Genomic DNA, 22,917 nt, shown 5'->3' on the forward strand with positions numbered 1-22,917 from the left:
TAGATGATGATAATTACTCCATGGCAATATAGAAGTGTACATACAACTGCAATATTGTGTATATCACGGGCAGCAACTACAGTGGTGGTGGTAGCACTGTAGCTTCCAAGAGTTTTTTTTAGTTTTAGATGATGTGTCATTAATTTATCGTGCGCCAGATTTGTTGCGTTATCCATGTCACTGCAAGCGAAACACGCGAAGTTATAGGCGTCTGAAATACCTGTTTTGACCAAGTTAAAGTTTATTTTAGAACACATGGAGTTAGAAAGCTATCATTAGAACACCCTGCCCAGTCAAGAGTTATCAGGAAAATGCTCCATTCATGAGAAATTTTCATCTTTTTTTTTATCAGATTCAGTTCTTTTTGGTATAAGCACGAATCATCAAACAAAATATAGCGGTACACTACCCAATACCTAGAGCTAACACTAACGATTACAATATATCCAGTGTAATTTCACAAAGTAGGGTCTGGGAGGGTACAGTGTACGCAAACCTTATCTCTACCTTGAGAAGGCAGAGATGATGTTTCCAAGAGACCTTTGGCTCAAAGAAAGAAGAAAAAGAGGCAGTAGCAACAAGCAACAACACTAGCAAGATAATAAGGTAACTAAGGCTAAGATACAATAAATAGTAATAAACATATAAGAATAAGAGAATACAAGAATAATGCTAAAACTCTGGGAATGGAAAAAAAAAATGCGCTCGGTCACTCACTACCCTTCTGCCCTAATTCTCGACCCTCCACACCCTCCTATGAAGGATCATGTCCCCAGCGAACTGAAGTTGAGTCATGTCCTGCCTAATCACCTCACCCCAATACTTCTTTGGCCTACCTCTACTCCTTAAGCTCGCAACAGCTAATCTCTCACACCTCTTTATCGGGGCATCTGCACCTCTCCTCTTCACATGACCGAATCATCTCAGCCTCACGGCTTCTTATCCTCCACGGGGCTACTTCTACCTTTTCGCGGATATCTACGTTCCTAATCTTATCTCTCCTGGTGTGCTTGCATGGTTATCTCAGCATCCTCATCTCTGTTACTATCATCTTCTAAACATGGGAGTTCTTGACTGGCCAGTACTCCACCCTGTATAGCATAGTCGGTCTAACTACTGCTTAGTAGAACTTACCTTTTAAGTCATGGCTGCACATTCTTATCACACAGAACACCGGACGCGAGCCTTCATTTCATCCGCCCTGCTCCAATATGATGAGTGACATCCTCGTCAATCTCCGTATTACCTTGGATAACTGACCCTAGGTACTTGAACCGCCCTGCTCTCTTAGGGATACCTGTAAGTCAAGTCTCACGTCCACGTCCGCTTCAAGAGTCACATCACTGAACTTACACTCCCAGTATTCAATTTTAGTCTGGCTCAACTTGAAACCTTTCGACTCCTAGGCCTCTCTTCAAACCTCCAACCTTGTATTAACTTTGTCTCGCATCTCGTCAATCAATACTATGTTATCCACCAATAACAGGCACCACAACACCTCCCCTTGAATGTGTCGCGTCAGTACGTACATACCAAAGCAAGAACGGTCTAAGAGCGGATCCCTAGTGCAACTTCATCATTACTGGAAAGTGTTCCGAGTCACCTCCCACAATCCTGACTCGGATCTTGGCACCATTATGCATGTTCTTAATCACCATAATATAAGCTATAGAAACACCTCTATCCTCCAAACATCTCCATATAACCTCCCTTGGAATTTTGTCGTATGTTTTTTCCAGGTCAATGAACACCATATGCAAGTCCCTTTTCTTCTCCCTATACTATACCGCTCCACCAGCCAATCGAGACATTTTGGAATAAACTAAAACTTTTTAATGCTTTTTTGAGCAAGAGTAGCCCCTAATGATATTGTCATCTTATAACCGAGATCAAATACAATAACTTTGAAAAAAGAAGTCGAGCTGCAAGAGTATAACTTTGAAAAAGAAGTCGAGCTGCAAGGGAAATTCCCACCGCTGTAGTAGCATATATAAGAGCCAAAATAGGAGCCTCCATGGAATCAGGTAACCATACATGACCATTTAACGCACCGGCAAATAAGTGAACACCACCTAATGTAACAAATAAGGATTGACCTCATTATTATAAATTAAGTTAATTTTAAGTGCCAAATAAAATAGAACACCAAACGACTAAGTTATTGTAACATTGGTTTCAATGACATTTCAGTAAAGGGAAATCTAGTGTTACAAATCGTGCCTACCAAGATTATGGACACTAAGATTGTTAAACAATATGCAAGCACCTGACACCCTAATCACAAACATTAAAAAAGCTACTACCTGAACTAACTTCTGTTTCACTTCATCTCATTTCAAGTAAGATCACACACCACTACACAAACTCTAAAAGCATCGAACTGCTCTAAAAGTAGCAAAATAAATGGAATACTCGTCAACATGCCTAGAAAAACTACCCTCAGACATGCAACCGATGCACACCGGGCTTTCACTATGTGCTGATGAAATTCCAAATCTTCTTCCCTATTGAGACTTCACCAGGATGTGGGACCTCTTCCTCCTCGTCGCCCTCGTCCTCTTCATCATCCTCATCCCGTTCTCCATCTTCTCGCACAGTGGGGTCCTCGTCGTAGACACTGTAAGCTGAGGGTCCTTCTGGTGTTTCGTTCACTTCTTCACTTATCCCCGTATCATCTACTAATTCATTAGCTATATCAGCACTGCATCCCTGATCGTCTGCTGCATCCTTCGACTGCCAGAGAAATAATAGCAAACTTTAGAGATCATTTCATTTAGAGACAGAGTTATGCAGAAATTAGTAATGTTGCAATTGCAATGCAAAGATTAGTCATAAAAAGATTTATAATGCAGGGTTTATATCTTGTTGGATGTATGGTTTGATATAACTTCTAACACGTGTTTACTTTTTACATAAAATAAAAATCTGTTTCTATTATCACTTACCATTTTAGTGTTTCTTATCCATATATTTTTGCATAATTTATGTAGGTATTATTTATGAGGTAAAACAAAAGTAGCAAGCAAACGTTGTATAAAATAATGCTAGATTTTATGTGGAGATCAAATCTCCTCACCACACCATCCAAACGACCCCTTAACGGAAAAAGTTGTTGCCAGAAAAATGTATTTGAATATTTCTTTTGAGTAAAAGATTTAATCCAGTTTAAAATTTTCATGCACCAGTGCTGTTGTAGGTTAATATCCAAGGGGAAGGTGGTGTTAGAGAACAAAAGAAAGTATAACATACGTACATAGCATACGTGCAGATGCAATGCAGTAATTAACAACAGAAATATCAAAGTACATCATACTAGGTATGAGAATAATGCACATTTGCAGGAGCGAAGAAAGTATACTCACAGGGCTATTGGCTACAGTGGGAAGAGCAGCGTCAGAGTTTCTGAGTTCTCCACCACTGACCGCTGCGGGAGTTGCTGGCATGGCTTTGAAGTCCCCATTTTCTTCCTGAGATTTTGAGACCAGCTCTGGCAAGGATCCATTAGCGGTTGCTACAGCAGCACTGATGGTAAACATGTAAAGTCAAAACACCATTAGCTGTCAAAATAACACCTGCTCCCAGAGACGATAAATCTACCATGAAAAAAAAAAAGACGACTAGAAAGTTGGTCATCTCCTTCCAAAGTTAAAAGAGTTTCATGATACCTAAACTTTTTATCCGAAACAGTTGATCGACAGACCACCCCAATTGACTCTCAAGCATGAGAATTCTAGTGATACATCTGGTTCCTAGTCCCTTTGGGTAGACAATTAAAACAAAACTTTGTAACAAGATTGCAACAAGGAGGAAAGTACCTCTAACATCCAGGTGATTAAAGGACTAACCACTGCCAAGTACCCTTACAAAATTTTGAAATCTGTTTGGTAATGGTCTGCGTGTTTTACTTAATTTAATCAAATTGAGCTTATTATAGAAATAAAATAGGTCATAAAAGGAGAGCATTCGAATTGAACAACTCTTCCTTCCAGTAAAACAAACATCTTTAGACATGATTAGCCATATTTTTTGGATAGGGTAGTACATGATTAGCTACATTCTTGATTCAAAACCTAGAACTTGTACTGAAGAGAAGATAATGTTCAGGGAAAGAGAATTCTTAGGGTAATATAGCGTCACACTAACATAATTCCAACGGTCATCACATGGAGGTCGTCCATCTTGAAGGACAAGGTCGAGGACGGAACTGTGATATGAGTTAACTCCAAATTCGCACAACTCCGTTTGGAAAAATTCATCCGAACTTGAACATTCAACTACCATTCACAATCCTTACATTCTAAATGCCCACAAGTGACCTTATCCAAGAGACTTGATGACGTCAGAAGTCACCGAAGTGAATCAGTTTGACATCCCTTAGCCATGGAAGTACCACCCACAGGGGCAAGCTTAAACCTTTTAGTTTTCCCCATTTATTCTCTGCTTTTTAACTATTGATTGCGGCAGTGAAGGAGGGGAGGGCTGGGGAAGGGAAGGTGAGGTTCATTTATCCCTACCAAGTTGATCAAGAGGCTAAACAAACTGAGAAGAGAGTTCTTGTGGCACAGTAACAAAGAAGGAAAAGGCTATAATCTGGTTAAATGGAAGGTAGTCCAAAAAAGCAAGAAACAGGGGGGATGGGCATTAGAAACTTAAGGCTACACGACAATTGTCTTACGATGAAGTGGTTAAGGAGGTTTATTGAAGAAGAACATTCACTATGGAGAGAGGTTGTTCAAAGTAATATGAACACAATCATTGGTGTACAGATGAAGTCAACAACACTTATGGTGTGGAAGTTTGGAAAACTATCAGAGCTTTGTGGAACATGCTGAAAGAAGATACGTCTTAGAATGGGCAATGGCTCTAAGATACTGTTCTGGAATGATGTTTGGATAAATGGAACTTCACTTAAGGATGCTTTCCCTGATCTGTTCTTCATTTGTTCAAATCCGAATGCTACAATTGGTGACTGCTGGACACCTCAAGGTTGGAACCTGCTTTTCAGGAGACATCTGAATGATTGGGAGGTGGAAAGAGTGGCAGAACTTTTGAAAGATATTGGTTTGTTCACTGGTACAACCAATATACCTGATGCTATTAGATGGAGACACAACTCTGATGAAGCCTTTTATGTTAAGAGGTTGTACAGGAAAAGAAACACGGTTGCTAGTGAAGGGAGACCAGGTTTATGGAAGAATGTTTGGGAAAGTATAGCACCCGCAAAGGTGAGATGTTTCACTTGGTTGGTTGCAAGAAGGGCATGCCTAACTCAAGAGGTGCTTCAGAGAAAAGGCCGAACTGTTGTGCCCAGATGTTTTCTATGCTGTAATCTCTTTCTTCATTGTAGATTTACAGCACAATTATGGTCAATGTTCTTAGGTCTCGCAGAAGTCAAATGGACAATGCCTGAACATACTGCTGATTTACTGACCTGCTGGATCAGAAGAGGGGGAAGCAAGAGCCAGAAAAAATGGTGGAGGGTAATCCCCGCATGCATTTGGTGGACAGTATGGAAAGAAAGAAATGGGAGATGTTTTGAAGATACATCAAATTCTATTCAGAAAGTGAAGGAGAATTGTATTGTATCTTTCTATTTTTGGTGTAAAGAACAATGTATAGAGAATGTAGATGACCTTGTAGATTTACTAGGAGTACTGTAAGCTTATCTTTAAAATCTTTTTCTTTACTGTCTGTTTTTGGAGGTCGCCAGCATACCCTTAATGCTGAGGAATACAACAGTACCAGTTTCACAACAAAAAAAAAGCCCTTCTAAATGTCTGCACAAATTTAATTTTGCATTACAGGTTTACGCAATTCAGAAACCAAAGAGCAGGGATGTACCTTCTGGGACGGCGGAGATTGTATCTTTTTTCACCAGGAGTCTGCAAAGAAGGGGCAGCCTTTTGTCTCCTCTTCCTCCTACTGGTGGCTGTCACACTATCCGACTGTCCATCACTATGACTTCCATCAAATTCACTTGCGGTTGCATGTGATGCATGCATGCGAGTACGCTTTCTGGTCTTACTTCGCGCTCCACCCAAGAGACTAGATTCTTCTTTCTGGCTCTCCCCATTCACATTCATTGAGGTCTCCAAACCTCCATTGATGTGCGCACTCTCAGACTCCTTAAGATTTTTTGCACCTGCGGCTTTTGAATTAGCCGGACCTGTCTTGCTATTTTTACCACGCCCTTTCCTGACGGGTCTGCGCTGGCCAGATTTCATGTTGGAATGCTGAGAGTCTTCAGGAATATCTTGGCTAGCTTCCACCTCTCTAACGCTGTTATCCGTTTGAAGTTTTTGGTCATTACACGTGTCACTGATACAGACAGCCAGATCTAGTTGATCTTTGTTCGACATATCATCAGGTAATTCGCCAACAAATTTCTCTTCCAGAGAAGATCCACCGATGAGATTTTGAGATGCAGGATCCTCATTTTTCTTACCTGGTGAGAATTTCAGAAGCTTTGTTGTACATTTTCGAAGCCAAGACATGGTTCCGGCAGGAGACAACTCGTTGTTAGCCCTTCCAGGTGTAATGTCCCGCAGACCGTCAGTAAAATATTCACTTTGCAGGGGAGGGGCATTGAAATCCTCCACATCATTTAGAGCTTGAAGGTCGGAAAGCTCAAATATACGAATTCCCTCTCCACATGAGCTGCAACTCTCCTGCTTCTTGACAAAAGCAATGAACCTCTCCCTTTCCTTTACAAAAGCTTCCCTTTGATCCTTCAACTTCCTGCTTAAACCATCGAGCACATCGATATCTTTTTTCATCTCTAGCTGTTGTTCTGCAAGATGCATCTTATTTGCAGAAATTTCCTGTTTATCCTTCTCCAGCTTAACTCTTTCTGACTTCATCTCTTCCATTTCCTTACGGGCAACTTCCCTTAAGTAGTTAGCATTACTGAGTTCCCTCTGCCTCTCTTCCTCAAAGAGTTTCTGCTGCTCATGCAGCGCAAACTCCATTTCCTCCCGCTTCCGCTGCATTTCACTCTCAAGTTCTCGTTTTTTTCTTTCAAAATCATGAAGCATTTGGATTTTCTCACTTTGAGTTTTCTCAGCTAATACTGACCTCTCATGATCCATTGTAGCTGCAAATGTCTCTTGTGCCACTGTAAGGGCTTCCAACTCTCTCTGAACATAATTTTCGGTTTCCAGCTTCTCCTTGTTTAACCTTTCCTCCTCAGTGTGCCGCAGTTTTTCAAATTTCTTTTTTAATTCATTGAATTCCTGCAACTCCTTCTTGATCTCAGATCTTTTGTCATCCAGCTCTTCCCATTCTTTCTCGAACCTCTCTTTTTCCTGTTTTAAATCCTCAGCTTCCTTCAGAAGAGTGTCTCGTAAATCTCTGCACTTGTCTCTCTCCTGCTTCAGTTCTGATTGAAGGCGAGCATGTTCCATTTTCTCAGCTTCAGTTATTTTAAGCTGCTCAATTTCCTCATTAATCTTGAGCTGTTGTTTTTCAAGTTGAGCTCTTTCATTTTCAAGTTCAACCCTTAAAGCCAGTAAACTATCCTTCTCAGTAAATATCTGCTTCTTCTCAGTTCCCAATTCTTTCGCATCAGTTTTCAGAGACTTCTCCCTTTCCTTCAATGCTTTCAGCTTCAATTCAATATCCTTCTCCTTCTCTTTCATTTTGTCATTTTTCTTTTCAAGTGCCTGTTCTCGTTTTGTGAGCTTTTCATCAATGTGATTAACTTCAGCTTCCTTCTTCTCTAGTTCAATCACCTTGCTTTTCAGTTCCTCATCTAGTGACGAATGCCTCTGCTTCATTTCCAATTCAAACTCCTCTTCCTTAGATTGCAGGATAGCTCTGTGTTCATCCATTAGCTTTTGAATCTCCTCCTGTTCATTTTTTATCACAAGGACAATTACACAGTAAGTAAATACTCAAATACTTGACAACTCTTTTTCAAGTTTCTTTCTTCCCCTGACACAAAAGACTTTAAGGGTGTGTTTGGTATGAAGGAAAATGTTTCCCTGAAAAATCAAGTGGTTCTACGTAAGGGGGTTTAGCAGTGTGGGTGGGTGGGTTTGGGGGGGGGGGGGGGGGGAGAGAATAGGGGCTATGAAGGTGGGGTAGGGGTGAGATGTGTTGGAGCGTGGGGAAGGGACGCTTCATACGACTATTAGAGCCTGTTTGGCCAAGCGGCTAAAAACCGCTTATCTTGAGAAGTGCTTTTCAAAAAAAGGTACCTTTGATGAGAAGCAGTTTGTGTTTGGCTAATTCATTTGAAAGGTGCAATTGAGTGCTTTTGATAAGCAGATTGTATTTGGCTAATCTTTTTAAAAAAGTGCTTTTGAGTGTCAAAATACGAAAAAGGACAAGTACCAATGAACGATTACTATTGGGATATTATAGAGAGAAATTATTTTGAATATCTTTATGAAAGACATTAATTGATCATGTAAAGCAGAGAAGTTTTAAAAGAGTACTCCATTGGAAGGGGTGCACAATAAGAAATTTTTTAAATAAAAGCAAGAGGAGATAAATGTGTCATAATTCTGTGGAAAAAATTACTGTAGAGAAATTGAATAAAAAAAGAATGGCTGTCTCCGTAAATATCAATCATGTATACAGAATAACAAATCAGTAATAAAATGGAGGTACTCACTCTTTCTTTTGCATTTAGTTTTTCCTGTAGTTCATCTAGTTCTTTCTCTTTTATCTCCAGGGTCTTCCTCACGTCCTCAAGTTCCTGTATCAAATGGAAAATTAATAAACATAAAGATCAAAATACACATTAGCTAGTCCTTTGGAGAATTCAAAAGACACTTGCCTTCTCATTAGAAGCAAGGCTAGCTAGTCGGCTGCTCATACCAACTTCTTTCTTCCTCAAAACTGAATTAGCTATGTCAATTTTCCTCTGCTCGTCTTCAAGGTCACTCTGCTTCTGCCTCAAAATGCTGTCATTCTCATTTGCTCGCTGCTCTCGTTGGTTAAGCAGTGTTCGGGCATCAGCCAGCCTCTCCTCTCCTTCCTTCAGTTTTCTTTCCCATTCTCGCAACTCTTCCCTTTGTTTAGATAGAGCACTCTCATGAGCTTCGCGCCTGACATAACACGGGAAAAAAACTATTACTGTCAGTGACTGCGAACCTAAAAAGAATGTTGGCATAGAGAAATGAGAAAAATAATAACGTTCAAGGAACATACTCGGTATTGAAAGAGGACCGTTCTCTTCTAAGTGCATTTTCTTGAGCCTCAACATCACGTAGTTTCCTCTCAACATCTGAACTTTTTCTACTCACCTCAGCAATCTTGGCATCAGCTGCATGCAATTTCAATTCTACTTGTAGTGAATTCTCTTCAACACTAGTAGCCAATGCCTTTGCCTCGTCTAATTTCGAATCAGCTACATATTTATTAGTAGCATACTGAGAGCGCATCTCGCGCAATTCCTTCTCTAACTGCACCAACCAACAATCTTGAAGTTATTCAAAGGCAAGCTGGTAGAATAGATGCTTTTTCTATAGAGGACAAAGCCTTCGCTCTAAGAAGCACATACAAAACCTCATTAGATACTTTGTTAAAAAGTGAAAATTTACCGGACACATCCATAGAGGGGATCAAGGATGTTCAATATTCATTTAGGAGACTCGAGCAAGTTCACCATATTAAAAATATGGAGATCAACAAAATTACCTCCAAGTGCCTTCTCTAACTCGAAGTCAAGGTAAATTTTCGTATAACAAGTTTGCGCTACATGTAAATACTCCAGATAAACATACGTAGCTCTAACACAAATGCAGAATTTGTCTACTCGTTAGTTACATGGTTTACCATACTGTATGGTCATAACTTGACACATATCATTACTAATAATTCTTGGCAACAAATACTGGTGATGTTCTAAAGCACATAGGATGGAATGTATAGGAGATATGGTCATAATTGACACATATCACACTGTGTTTCTTTGATTTGTTCTGTGTGATAGTAATAAACTAATAATCATGTTAGCCTAATAAAGTAGAAGAAATGTACCTCACGCACACATTGGTTCTCAACACCCAATGCTTTTCTCAAATTCTCCTCCCGTTTCTCCACTTCAGATAGAGCAATTAAGTGAGCTGTTTGTTCTCTTCTATAGGCCTCATTTGCTTCATTTAATGCTTGCTTAATTTCTTCAAGCTTAGCAGACCACTCCTTTTTCTCAATCAAGAGAAGACCCATATTGTATTGATAGTCAACAAGCTACAGAAATAACACAGCAGTTATACAAGATCCTAGTTAACTTAGTTCAAACTCAAGAGAAGTAACACCAACGGCACAGCATATAAATACCGAGAAACACTAACATATAGATTGATGATCTCATAAACATGATGACATGTCAAAACATTACAATCAGGTCCACTTGCAAGAAAGGAGTTAGAAATTGTCATCAATTTAAGCAACATTCTTGAATGTTAAAATTTAAAAAGGACTTTTTTATACTGAAGAAATCCCTTGTGGCCTTCTCTAGCCCAACTCGAGTTGCCACACATGTTTGAAACTCGGGGGAATACGCGCACACCTTAAATACCAGATTTTGTTCACGGTGATTAGACAGGACACAGCTTACCGACGACATGATTAGGATAGGAGGTAGTCTCACTTATTCTTTTGTCCTAGTAGTTGTAGTTTTGTTCATTCGTTTATTGCCATTTGATTTCTGCTTATATTTGTTGGGTCTTGTACTTCGATTATCTTATTTATCTATAGTAGCTACTGCTCCTTTCTTTCCAGACTGTTTTATCACGACTTTCTCGATTTTGTTATTTCTCGTTTTCATAGTGTTTTGATATGCTTGTCCTTATCTGACCTTTTTGTCTTGTTCTCTCTTGAGCCGAGGGTCTTTCGAAAACAGTCTCCCTACCTTTTGAGGTGAGGGTAAGGTCTGCGTGTACTCTACCCTCCCCAAACCCCATATTGTGGGATTCTACTGGGTATTTTGTTCACGACAGAGTTCAAACCCGTTACGTGCGCCCAAATATCATGTGTTTTTGTCCTTACCGGTGAACCAAAGACCCCAAGCATAAAAAGGATAAAGGATTGCCTCTAAAAAGGGAAAAGTTGAGTCCACAACTCCGCTCTGTCACCAATAAACAGTATTAGCATAAATCATTCTATTTTGATTGGGCTCAACTTGGGAGCATGGAGAAGTAGTAACTATGACATTCAAGAGTTCACCAAAATTTAGCAAGCTGTTTTGGTAACTCAGGAACTAGTAGAAAACTATAAATGTACCATATATCAAAACAATAATATTCTATAAAAAAGAAACTAAAAACATAAGTGGGGTTAGTAAAGTTAACCTCATCTTCAAGCTTTGAAACTTTCTCAAATAGCACTACTTTGTCTATAGTATCACAATCTTGAATTGAAAGACCCTTTTGTGCAAAACCCATGAAGGCCAAATCTTTTCTTCCTACATGGTCTAAACCCAAGAAAACTAAAACCACCATAGAGCAAAAAACAATCACACTCTATAAAAAAAGAAACTAAAACAAGTGGGGCTAGTAAAGTTAACCTCATTTGCAAGCTATGACACTTTCTCAAGTAGCTATACTTTGTCCACAGTATCACAATAACAAACCCTTTTGTGCAGAACCCACAAAAGACAAATATTTTCTCCCAACATGGTCTAAACAAATAACAACCTCTTCTTCCTACGTAGTCTAAAGACTCTAAACCCAAGAAAAGTAAAACGTACCAAACAGCAAAACAATCAATTTTCCATAACAAAATAAACTAAAAACACAAGTGGGGTTAGCAAAGTTAATCTCATTTTTGAGATTTGATACTTCTCAAGAAGCACTACTTTGTCCATAGTATCACAATCTTGAATTGACAACCCTTTTGTGCAGAACCCATAAAAGCCAAATCTTAGAAAACAAAAACTACCAAAGAGCAAAAACTTCATATCCTATAAAACAACAACAACTTACCCAGTGTAATCCAATCATATTCTATTAAAAAAAGAAACTAAAAAACACAAGTGGGGTTAGTAAATTTAACCTCATGTTCAACCTTCGACCCTTTCGTGTAAAACCCATAAAAGGCCAAATCTTTCCTTCTTACATGGTCTAAACAAATACTAACAACCCCTTTCTTCCTACATAGTCTAAACCCAAGAAAACTAAAACTGCCATAGAGCCAAACGATCATATTATTCTATTTTAAAAAAAAAAAAAAACTAAAAACACCATAGAGCAAAACAATAATATAATATTCTATAAAAAAAGAAACTAAAAACACGAGTATGGTTAGTAAAGTTAACCTCATTTTCAAGCTTTAACACCTTGTCAAGTAGCATTTACTTTTTCCACCGTATCACAACCTTGAATTGATGACAAACCCTTTTGTGTAGAACCCATAAAGCCCAAATCTTTTCTTCCTACATGGTCTAAACCCAAGAAAACTAAAAAGTAGCAAACCGCAAAACAATCACTATTCTACAAGAGAAACTTAAAAACACAAGTGGGTTAGTAAAAGTTAACCTCGTCCTCAAGCTTTGAAACTCTCTCAAGTAGCACTACTTTGTCACAATCTTGAATTGACAAACCCTTTCGTGCAAAACCCATAAACGCCAAATCTTTTCTTCCTACATGGTCTAAACCCAACATACCCAGTGTAGTCCCTCAAGTGAGGTCTGGGGAGGCTGTTTCCGATAGACCCTCGGCCAACACAATAGCAAGATAAAAAGCAAATGAAACACAGATAGTAATACACATTGAAGAAAACAACGAGACTAAAGAGCAAGAAAACTAGGCGATTACTAACTAATAAGGCGAACACAGCACATAGTCTAAACCCAAGAAAACAAAAAAGTACCAAAGAAGAGCAAAAACAATCATATTCTATAAAAATAACATACCCACTGTAATCCAATCAAGAAAAAGGAAAGTAAACACACAAATGGGGTAAGTGAAATTAACCTCATCTTCAAGCTTTGAAACTTTCTCACGTAGCACTACTTTATCCATATTATCACAATCTTGGACTGACAAACCCATATCTTTTCCCTTGGAAAGTGTCTTGTTTGCCGGATCGGTTCTTGGCGTCATCGTCCACCCGGAAAACACTTTTCTCGGTGGTGTAGACATTACAAAATTGCCCCCCTAATTTCAACAATTACAGATCAAAGATTTCAACTTTCATGAAATAAAAGGAGATGGGTTTCACGTATTGGTAATAAAGAAAGTTGGGAAAAATTAGTATAGTATTGATTAAGGAAGGAATTTGAAAACCCTCACCGTAGTTCTTGAACCACCCACCCTACCTACGCTCTTTTTATGCAACCCACTTACTCAGTTTTTGTTTTCTTTAATTTGGGATAATTTCACTTTTAGTCCTTTTATTATTGATAGTTTTTATTTTGGTACTTGTAATATTTGATTAAACAAATTAACTGAAATGTCGGTTTTTGGCCCCTTATTCTACATTTTTATTTTTCGATTTTATTGTTATTGCGTTTTGTTTTCTTTATTTCGCTTATCATATTATTTGTTATTGTTACTATTCTTTTCTCCATTATCCTTTCATTGTATTTTTTTTATATTTGCTTTGCAAGAGCCGAGGGTCTATCCGAAACATTCTTTCTAACTTCACAAGGTAAGGGTCACACACTGCATACACTCCATCCTCTCTTGTGAAATTTCACTGGGTATGTTGTTGTTGTTGTTGTTATTGTTATTGTTATTGTTGTGTGTTTTTGGTCCCTCTATATAATAAACATGTAATTTTTTAGACTATTTTTGGAACTATATTACTCTCAAATATGATATAACATTGTAAATTTAATACAATAAATTAACAGTTGAACGGTTTAACACTTAATAATTCATTAAAATCTTGGAGATTTGCACTTAAAGGGATCAAAACTGCACATATTAATTAATTGAAGATTGAATGTGTTTAATTATAAATCACAAGGACCAAAATCAATTTTTTTTCAATATTTAAGGGACTAAAAGTGCTAATTTCCCGTTTAATTTTGATTATTTACTGTTTGAAGTCCAGCAGCCATTCTTATTTATGAAGTTACATTTTTGACCTTGTTGTTTGGGTAATTATATCCGTTAGGTTAGGGTGTTTTGGGAAGTTGTGGGGCCGCCTTAAGATGAAAAGTGACTTTTGTTTTAGCCAATTGTCGAATATGCCCTTAAAAGGTAGTTAAAGGAGAGGGGTGAAAGTGTAAATAGTGAAGGATCTAGGGGCGTTTTTGGCGGTTAATATGCCTGCATTGTAATGCCACGGTGTCAACAGGTTGGTTCTAGGAAGCTATGGGAAGAGGCGAGTGGTGGGGGTGGTTCTAAGCCATGTATTTTGCCTGTCTGCATACACTTCACATTATCCAGTTCTGACTCACAATTTATTTGTCACATATGGGCTTTAATTTTGTGATTTTATCAATGGAACTTTTACCTAAAGATACGTAATATGGGTAAGTTCATTTGATTTAACGGAATAACTTAGTTTTTCAAAATGTAATACCCCCTTTGTACCAATTTAAGTATCGTAGTTTGACTGGTACGAAGTTTAAAAAATGGCAAAATACCTAGATAGCCCCTTAAACTTGACACGTTTTGTAAGTTAGACACCTTAACTTTGCAAGTGACCAGATAGATACTTAAACTTACTAAAAGTGCATCTTTTAAGCGCTTGTATACATAAAGCGAAGTGCGTGAAATACACTTGCTTATGATGTGTTAAGTGAACGAATAATTGTATGACACATGTAAATTTTAAAAAAATTAACAAATATAATTAAAAAGTATTTATATTCAAAACTAAAATTATATTTATATTCAAAACTAAAATTATGTAGAAGAAATATAAAAAATGGAAAAGGAAATTACAGTTAAGGAAAAAAAGGAAAAAGAAAAGCCTCTTAAATTCCTGTCCATTTTATTCAGCAAAATAACTCCCCACCCCACCCCACCCCCCTCCCCGATCCCCAAACCACCCACACACACTTTTCGTTTTTTCCATCTTCTTCCTAATAAAACCTGGCCATCCTGTCACGACCCGAATAGGGGCCTTGACGAGTACCCGGAGCTAACTACCGAGCACCACTCATTCTATGCCCATCATGCTTATCCTGTATTCATTTATTATTCTCATACTTCTAATCATAGGGAAACCCGTTATCACTTCTAAAAACATAACTACTTTTATATACATAAGCCCTTCGGCTATCAAAAATAATATGCCATACAATGAGGAAATCATGAGACCATATTACCCACACATACGTATCTACGAGCCTCTACTAGAGTACTAGACATAAGGACGGGACAGGACCCCGTCGTGCCCAAATATGTACACAAAACAATAAATCAAATAGCTCCTCCGAAATAATGGAGTGCTCTCGTGACTCTGCTGATCAACTCCTATGAGTCTGGGTCGCCTCCCTGTCTACCTGTGGGCATGAACGCAGCGTCCAAAAAGAAAGGACGTCAGTACGAACATTGTACTGAGTATGTAAAGCATGAATAAAATCGACATAGTAAAGAAATCACGAAACATGAGATGAAGATATAACATGCTTAACCTTTTAAAGAGAACACATGATATACATATCACCTATATCAACATATCCTGTATACCGTCATCGTTAACCCGCGTCCGGGTAACCATCATACGCCGCCCACTAGTGGTTTCATGTCCAGCCCTCTAGATACGGTGTAATCATAAGCAGCCCGCCTTAGCGGTGTCATGCCAGGCCCTACAGGCTCGGTGTAATCATAAGTAGCCCGCCTTAGCGGTGTCATGCCCGGCCCTATAGGCTCGGTGGGTTCGTATCACAATATACTCATTATGACTTATCATCATCATACATTTGTCATAAAACATGCATTAGAACCTAAAGATAATCTATAACCATATCGGGGTGACATAAGGTTGGGAATCCCTGATTACATTATGGAGTGATCATATTTGTCATACCTCACCTTGAAGGAACTAGCATTGTAAGGTGAGTGTAACACAATAAACAACATCAAGGGATCGTAATTTGGGTCATTAGTTTTGTAGAAACATTATATCATGAACTTTAGACTTAGGCTCATCATTATCATTATCATACTCGCAACATATCTCTTTTCGTTATCTCATGTGAGGCTCTTTATAATCACGGACTCATAATTTCCGGAATGTAAGAAAGTCATGGAAAAATAGGAGGATTCATGTCACGGGAATCATGCCTTAGAAGGAAGGGACTAGCCTTACATACCTTTTCGTTTAGCTACTCTATCACTTGAACGTTCTCTTCCAATATTCACGTTTCTACCTTCAAGAGAGTTCATACTAATATTAGATAATCGATAGCTTAAGCATACTTGACTAAAGCTAGAGAAAATTGGGCAGCATCTCCTTTGTTTATACAACTTTCTCCATATCATATATCAACTCCCAAACGTCAATAATAACATTCATAATATCATAAGCAACAATCTTCATTCACCTTACATCATCCAAGTCTCCCAATTTCATTTCAAATCATCCATAACCATGGCCATAGGGCAATATTACATTCATTATTATATAATGTTCCTCCCATGATCTTAATATCATTTATAACGTAATTATAATCACAACATATCAAGAATCATGATTCATATTAAGCTACTACTCAACTATGTCACTATTCTTATATTTGTGATCCATTTCCTATTCCCTTCTATAATCTAAGTCTTTCAACCTCTCAATACTTTAAATGACATGAATTGATCATAAAACTTACCTTGGATAGTGTGGAAATGAGCTTTAGGTGGAAACACTTCACTTGAGCAAAACCCTAGTTCCACTTCCAAAGGGATTTCTTGTCTTGGATGAACCCTAGAGAGCTTCTTGCACTTAATTTTCTTGGTTTGATGAAGTTGATCCTTAACTTCTCTTGGATTCTTGTAGAAGAAGTGTAGAGAGCGTTCTGGAGAGTTCTTGAGGTATGGAGTGAAAAATGAAATGAAATAAATGAGGTTGAGGTCCCTTATATTAACTTAAAAATCTGTCCCGACTCGGTTATACGGACACACATACGGTCCGTATAATTTATATGGGCCGTATGTGTGACCGTATCTTTGGTCCAGTGAAGGCTCCAATTCTGGGCAGCTTATACGGTCTAATATACAGCCAGTACCTTTTATACGGTCCGTATAGTGGACCATACAATCCACAATTTTTCGAAACTTATTCTCGTCGACTCGTTTGATCTTCAATCCTTATGGAACCTTCTTAACACCTGTTTAACACTTCATTAACAATCTAAGGGACATTATAACTCTTCTCTAAGACACCATTAATCCATCATTAACTTGGTACTTTGCAAACCCTTTCCGATACACAACGTATACCTCGCCTTTCTTGACGAACTTTCTTCTCTTGCGTCAAACGTCTTTGAAATCTCAATTAGGACCATTAAATACTATTTGTTACTTATGGAAACATCATATACTTCATACCCTTCATTAGTCTATTCACTGCACAACGACATGGAATTTTTCGAGGTGTAACATTCTTCCCTCCTTTAAAAACATTCGTCCTCGAATGTTAAGTTCTCGGGAATTCTACTAAAATTTTGCCAGAGTTTCCCCTGTAATAGGGCACTACCGTCCTGTCACAACAGACCACAATAACAATGCCTCACAGGGCCACAACATAATAGCAAGAAATTATTGACACGCACGACCAAAAACATAAAAAGAAATCATACATACCTCATAATGTTTATGCCTCATCTTGGACCTCTTCCGGAGGTGGAAACAAGTGTGGGTACTTGAAATTCATATTTTCTTCCCCTTCCTAAGTCATTTCTTCTCGGTTATTGTTTCGCCACAAGACTTTGACTGAAGCTACTTCTTTGTTCTTGAGTCTCCATACTTGCCTATCTAGTATGACAATAGGTACCTCTTCATAAGCCAACTTCTCCGTAACTTGCACATCCGCTACTGGCACAATTCTAGTAGGATCCCCGACACATTTCCGGAGCATTGAGACATGGAAAACTGGGTGGACTGCTTCTAGTTCTGGGGGTAAATCCAATTCATAAGCTACTTGACCCACCTTGCGGACAATATTATAAGGTCCAATGTATCGAGGACTCAACTTCCCTTTCTTACCAAATCTCATCACTCCTTTCATCGGTGATACCTTTAAGAACACCCAATCATTGACTTGAAATTCTAAGTCTCGTCGACGGTTGTCCGCATAGGATTTCTGGTGACTTTGGGCTGTCAATAACTGATCTCGGATAACCTTGACCTTTTCCACTGTTTGTTTAATCAACTCAGGGCCTATTAGTTGTACTTCTCCTACTTCAAACCACCCAATTAAGGATCTACACTTTCTTCCATATAGAACTTCATACGGTGTCATTTGAATACTGGAGTGATAACTGTTATTGTATGCAAACTCAATGAGAGGTAAGTGGTCAACCAGCTTCCACCGAAATCTAACACACATGCCCGTAACATATCCTCCAAGGTCTGAATAGTGCGTTCGGCTTGCCAATCAGTTTGTGGATGGAACATTGTGCTAAGCTTTACCTGAGTACCCAAACCTTCTTGGAAAGACTTCCAGAATTTGGCTGTAAATTGTGATCCTCGATCTGTGATAATAGACATCGGAATACCATGGAGCTGCACTATCTACTTAAGATATTACCTTGCATAATCTTCTGCTGAATATGTAGTTCTGACTGGAAGAAAATGAGTTGCTTTCGTGAGTCTGTCCACGATCACCCATATAGAGTCGTACTTACTTCGGGAGCGAGGTAACCCTACAATGAAGTCCATGTTAATCACTTCCCATTTCCAAGCAGGGATTTTCATGGCTTGTAATAATCCTCCTGGCTTTTGATGTTCAATCTTTACTTGTTGGCAATTTGGACATTGAGCTACAAATTCCGCTATGTCCTTCTTCATTCCATCCCACCAATAAATTAGCTTGAGATTGTGATACATTTTTGTTGCTCCTAGGTGAATAGAATACTGAGAATAATGAGCTTCTTCCATAATTTGACGACGTAATTCCATAACATTCCGAACACATAGCCTGCCTTGGTATCTAAGAACTCCATCTAAAGAAGTTTCAAATAGAGACCTCTCTTTCTCATGAAATGTATCTCTATAATGACTCAACTGAGGATCTTCATATTGACGCTCTTTTACCTCCATGTTCCAAGATGAAACGGTTGGGTTATTAATATTACTTCCTGCACTGCCTGAATCAATTAGACGAACTCCGAGGCTGGCTAGCCGGTGTAGCTCACGGACTAATTCTGGCTAGCCGGTGTAGTTCATGGACTAATTCTTTCTTTTTCGGAGGGATTTCACATAGACTACCCATTGATTTGCGGCTCAGTGCATCAGCTACTACATTTGTTTTTTTGGGGTGGTATAAAATACTCACATCATAATCCTTCAATAGCTCTAACCACCGCCTCTGTCGAAGATTTAATTCCTTCTGTTTGAAAATATATTGGAGACTCTTATGATCCATATAAATATCAACATGAACGCCATACAAATAATGTCTCCACATCTTTAGTGCATGAATAACCGCAACCAATTCAAGATCATGAGTTGGATAGTTCTTTTCATGTTTTCGCAACTGCCTTTAAGCATAGGCAATGACCTTACCGTGCTGCATTAACACACAACCTAACCCAATACCAGAGGCATCACAATACACAACATAACCGTCTGGTCCTTCTGGAAGTGTCAGGACTGGAGCTAAAGTTAACCTATCCTTCAATTCTTGAAAACTGCGTTCGCAAGCATCAGTCCACTGAAATTTAGCTGACTTCTGGGTTAGCTTCATCAATGGGGTTGAAATAGAGGAAAATCCTTCCACGAACCTTCGGTAGTAACCTGCCAATCCCAGGAAACTACGAACTTCTGTAGGTGTTGTAGGCCTTGGCCATGTCTTCACAGCTTCAATTTTCTGGGTATCCACCCGAATATCATCAACTGAAATAATATGACCCAGAAAAGTCACAAAATTTAGCCAAAACTCACATTTAGAAATTTTGCATACAATTCACGAGTCCGAAGAATCCCAAGGACAATACGCAAATAATCTGCATGTTCTGATTCTGTCCGAGAGTATACTAGAATATCATCAATGAAAACGATCACGAACAGATCCAAGAGAGGCCTGAATACATTATTCATCAAATTCATAAACACTACCGGAGCATTAGTTAACCCGAATGACATCAACCGGAATTCATAATGACCATATCTCGTCCTGAAAGCTGTCTTGGGAATATCTTCTTCCCTAACTCTCACCTGATGATAACCTGATCTCAGGTCTATTTTGGAAAACCACTTGGCACCCTGTAATTGGTCAAACAAATTATCGATTCTCCGGAGAGGATATTTGTTCTTTATTGTCACCTTGTTCAACTGCCTATAGTCAATGCACATCCGTAGGGAACCATCTTTCTTTCTCACAAATAGGACGGGTTCTCCCCACAGCGATGAGCTGGGCCTAATGAATCCCTTCTCAAGCAAATCTTTCAGTTGTGCCTTTAGCTCTTTCAATTCTGCAGGAGCCATTCGGTAAGAAGGAATAGAAATAGGCTTGGTGTCCGGTAACACATCAATAGCGAAATCAATTTCCCTTTTAGGAAGGATACCTGGGAGTTCATCTGGAAATACATCCAGAAATTCATTCACTACCGGGACAGACTGAAAAGTTGGTGGCTTTGCTTCGGTGTCATGAACTCGGACTAGGTGATAGATATAGCCTTTAGCTATCATCTTTCTTGCCTTAAGGTAGGAAATAAACCTACTTCTGGGAGTCGCTGTATTACCTTTCCATTCTAGTACGGGTTCTTCCGGAAATTGAAATCGAACTACTTTCCCTCGACAATCGACATTGGCATAACATGAGGCCAACCAATCCATACCCATAATCACATCAAAATCTAACATCTTCAGCTCAACTAAATCAACTTTAGTCTGATGATCACATACTACAATTACACAATTCTTATATACTTGTCTAGCTATCACGGGATCACCAACCGGAGTAGATACCTCAAAAGGTTTAATTGGCTCGGGTTTCACCGCAATATGGCCAGCAATATAAGGGGTAATATAAGACAATGTGGAACTCGGATCTATCAATGCATAAACCTCATGGGAGAATATCGATAATATACCTATAACCATATCCGAGGAGGACTCAAGATTCTGGCGTCCGGCTAGAGCATAAATACGGGGCTGAGTGCCACCTGAACTGGATGCTCCCCCTCTGCCTCTACCTCGACCTGCTGGAATCTGGGGAGTCTGCCCTATCAGACGTACAGAAGAAGAACCAGTCGCTGAGCCTGTGGGCTGAACCCCACCTCTACCGTAACTCGAGGGACAATTACGCATTACGTGCCCAATTTGTCCACAAACATAACAAGCATCTGTACCTTAGCGACATGGCTCCGAGTGTAAATTTCTGTACTGACTACATCGTGGGACCGGTGGTCTCCTCTGGCTATAATCATCCCCAAACTGGGAACCTAAGACCCTCGAACTCTGACCCTGTCCTGAATGAATGGAGAGGTCAAACCTCCTGCCTGCAGACCGAGGAGGTGCCTAGTCACCGACTGGCCTAAATATTTGGAATATGGCTGTCTCGATCCCCCTCTATAATCGCTACCGGCACCAACAGATCTGGCCCTCTTACTCTGCCCTCTATCAACATCACGCTCACCCCTTTGGGGATACTGCTGCTCTTCTAAGTTCTGGGCATGGGCCTGAATATGGGAAATATCCATCCCCTCTTGCAATGAAGCTGTCAAGCAATCTTTAAACAAATGTGGCCCTAAACCACTCACAAATCTATGCACTCGATCTCCCATATCGGCCACCATAGTCGGAGCATATATAACCAATGAATTAAAGTGAAGGCTATACTCCCGGGCACTCATACTTTCTTTCTTTAAATTCAGGAACCTGTCAGCACGGGCCTTTCGAATCTCGGGTGGCAAGTAGTGGCGGATAAAAGCATCTACAAATTCTTGTCAAACTGGGGGAGGTGCGTTTTCCTTTCTTGAAGATACCCAATTATTATACCAAAGGACCGCTACATTCCGGAGTCTATAAGAAGCCAACTCCATGGATTCAGTTTCGGAGGCATGGATAATTTTCAATGTTCTCAACATTTCATCAATAAAACCTTGTGGGTCTTCATCCGGCTTTGACCCGAAAAACTCTGGAGGGTTTAAACTCATAAAGTCCTGGGCTCGAGTACTAGCCGTTTTGTCGCTTGGACCCGTACTATGCCGCTGTGCATGAGCGGCAACTAACTGTGTCAATAAATGAATAGCTTCGGTCATTTGTTGACTCGAAGCAGCCGGTGGAGGAACGGTAGGCATAGAAGCTGGAGTTGAAGCCCCCTCTTGTTCCTCTAAAATAGGCGGAGTGGGAGAGGTATTAGATGGAGCTTCATTTTGAGATTCACCTTCTTCTACATTAGTTGGCAGCTCCCTTTCTATCCGCCTTTCTGTCATAGCCTTGTCCTTCTGGGCGGCGGTAGCTTTTCTCTTTATCGGCATTTCTGAAATCATAATCATACCATTAGGGAGGAGTAAATCTTATAACATGGCTCTATCGCACGATCTAATAAGAAGAAGAATGGTCATTTGCGCTAAATGCCCTGTAGCCTCTTGTTTATAAATGTGGCACGCAACACACCATAAACAAGACTCTACTAGACACGGCTCGTAGACACACCCTAGGACGGAACTGCTCTGATACATCCCTTAACTTCAGAGTGCTTTGCACTCCAAAGTAACTCAATTTGGTCATATGAATTAAAAATAAACTGCTTAAAATAAGACTTCACCCTCAGACCCCCATCCAATCTTCCCAATTTTAACCAGAGGCGCGACGCAAAATTTGAGCATAACGGGGCACCTTTTCCTTT

At 39.4% G+C, this 22,917-nt stretch overlaps 1 protein-coding gene across 2 annotated transcripts; it reads right to left on the bottom strand.

Annotated features, from left to right (window-relative positions):
• Positions 1-2,158: 2,158 nt before the first annotated feature.
• On the bottom strand, positions 2,159-13,278 carry LOC132618383 (nuclear matrix constituent protein 1-like). 2 transcript variants are annotated; one of them, XM_060333439.1, is made up of 8 exons: positions 12,924-13,278; positions 9,988-10,197; positions 9,157-9,410; positions 8,783-9,053; positions 8,618-8,701; positions 5,842-7,847; positions 3,363-3,522; positions 2,159-2,733 (listed from the first exon to the last, which is right to left on the bottom strand). In XM_060333439.1, the coding sequence occupies exons 1-8, from the start codon at positions 13,089-13,091 to the stop codon at positions 2,473-2,475; spliced, it is 3,414 nt and encodes a 1,137-aa protein (XP_060189422.1). In that variant the 5' UTR covers positions 13,092-13,278; the 3' UTR covers positions 2,159-2,472. The 2 variants fall into 2 exon arrangements, with proteins under 2 accessions (XP_060189422.1, XP_060189423.1); XM_060333440.1 differs by lacking the exon at positions 12,924-13,278 and adding an exon at positions 11,301-11,465.
• Positions 13,279-22,917: the final 9,639 nt, after the last annotated feature.

This window comes from Lycium barbarum, chromosome 11 (assembly GCF_019175385.1).
Source record: "Lycium barbarum isolate Lr01 chromosome 11, ASM1917538v2, whole genome shotgun sequence".
Lineage (NCBI taxonomy): Eukaryota > Viridiplantae > Streptophyta > Magnoliopsida > Solanales > Solanaceae > Lycium > Lycium barbarum.

Coding starts and splice junctions, on each gene's coding strand:
- LOC132618383 (XM_060333439.1), bottom strand. CDS start 13,091: ATGTCTACACCACCGAGAAAAGTGTTTTCCGGGTGGACGATGACGCCA. Junction 10,198..12,923: donor TTTCAAAGCTTGAAGATGAG/GTTAATTTCACT, acceptor TTATTTCTGTAG/CTTGTTGACTATCAATACAA. Junction 3,523..5,841: donor AATCTCCGCCGTCCCAGAAG/GTACATCCCTGC, acceptor GTTTACCATCAG/TGCTGCTGTAGCAACCGCTA.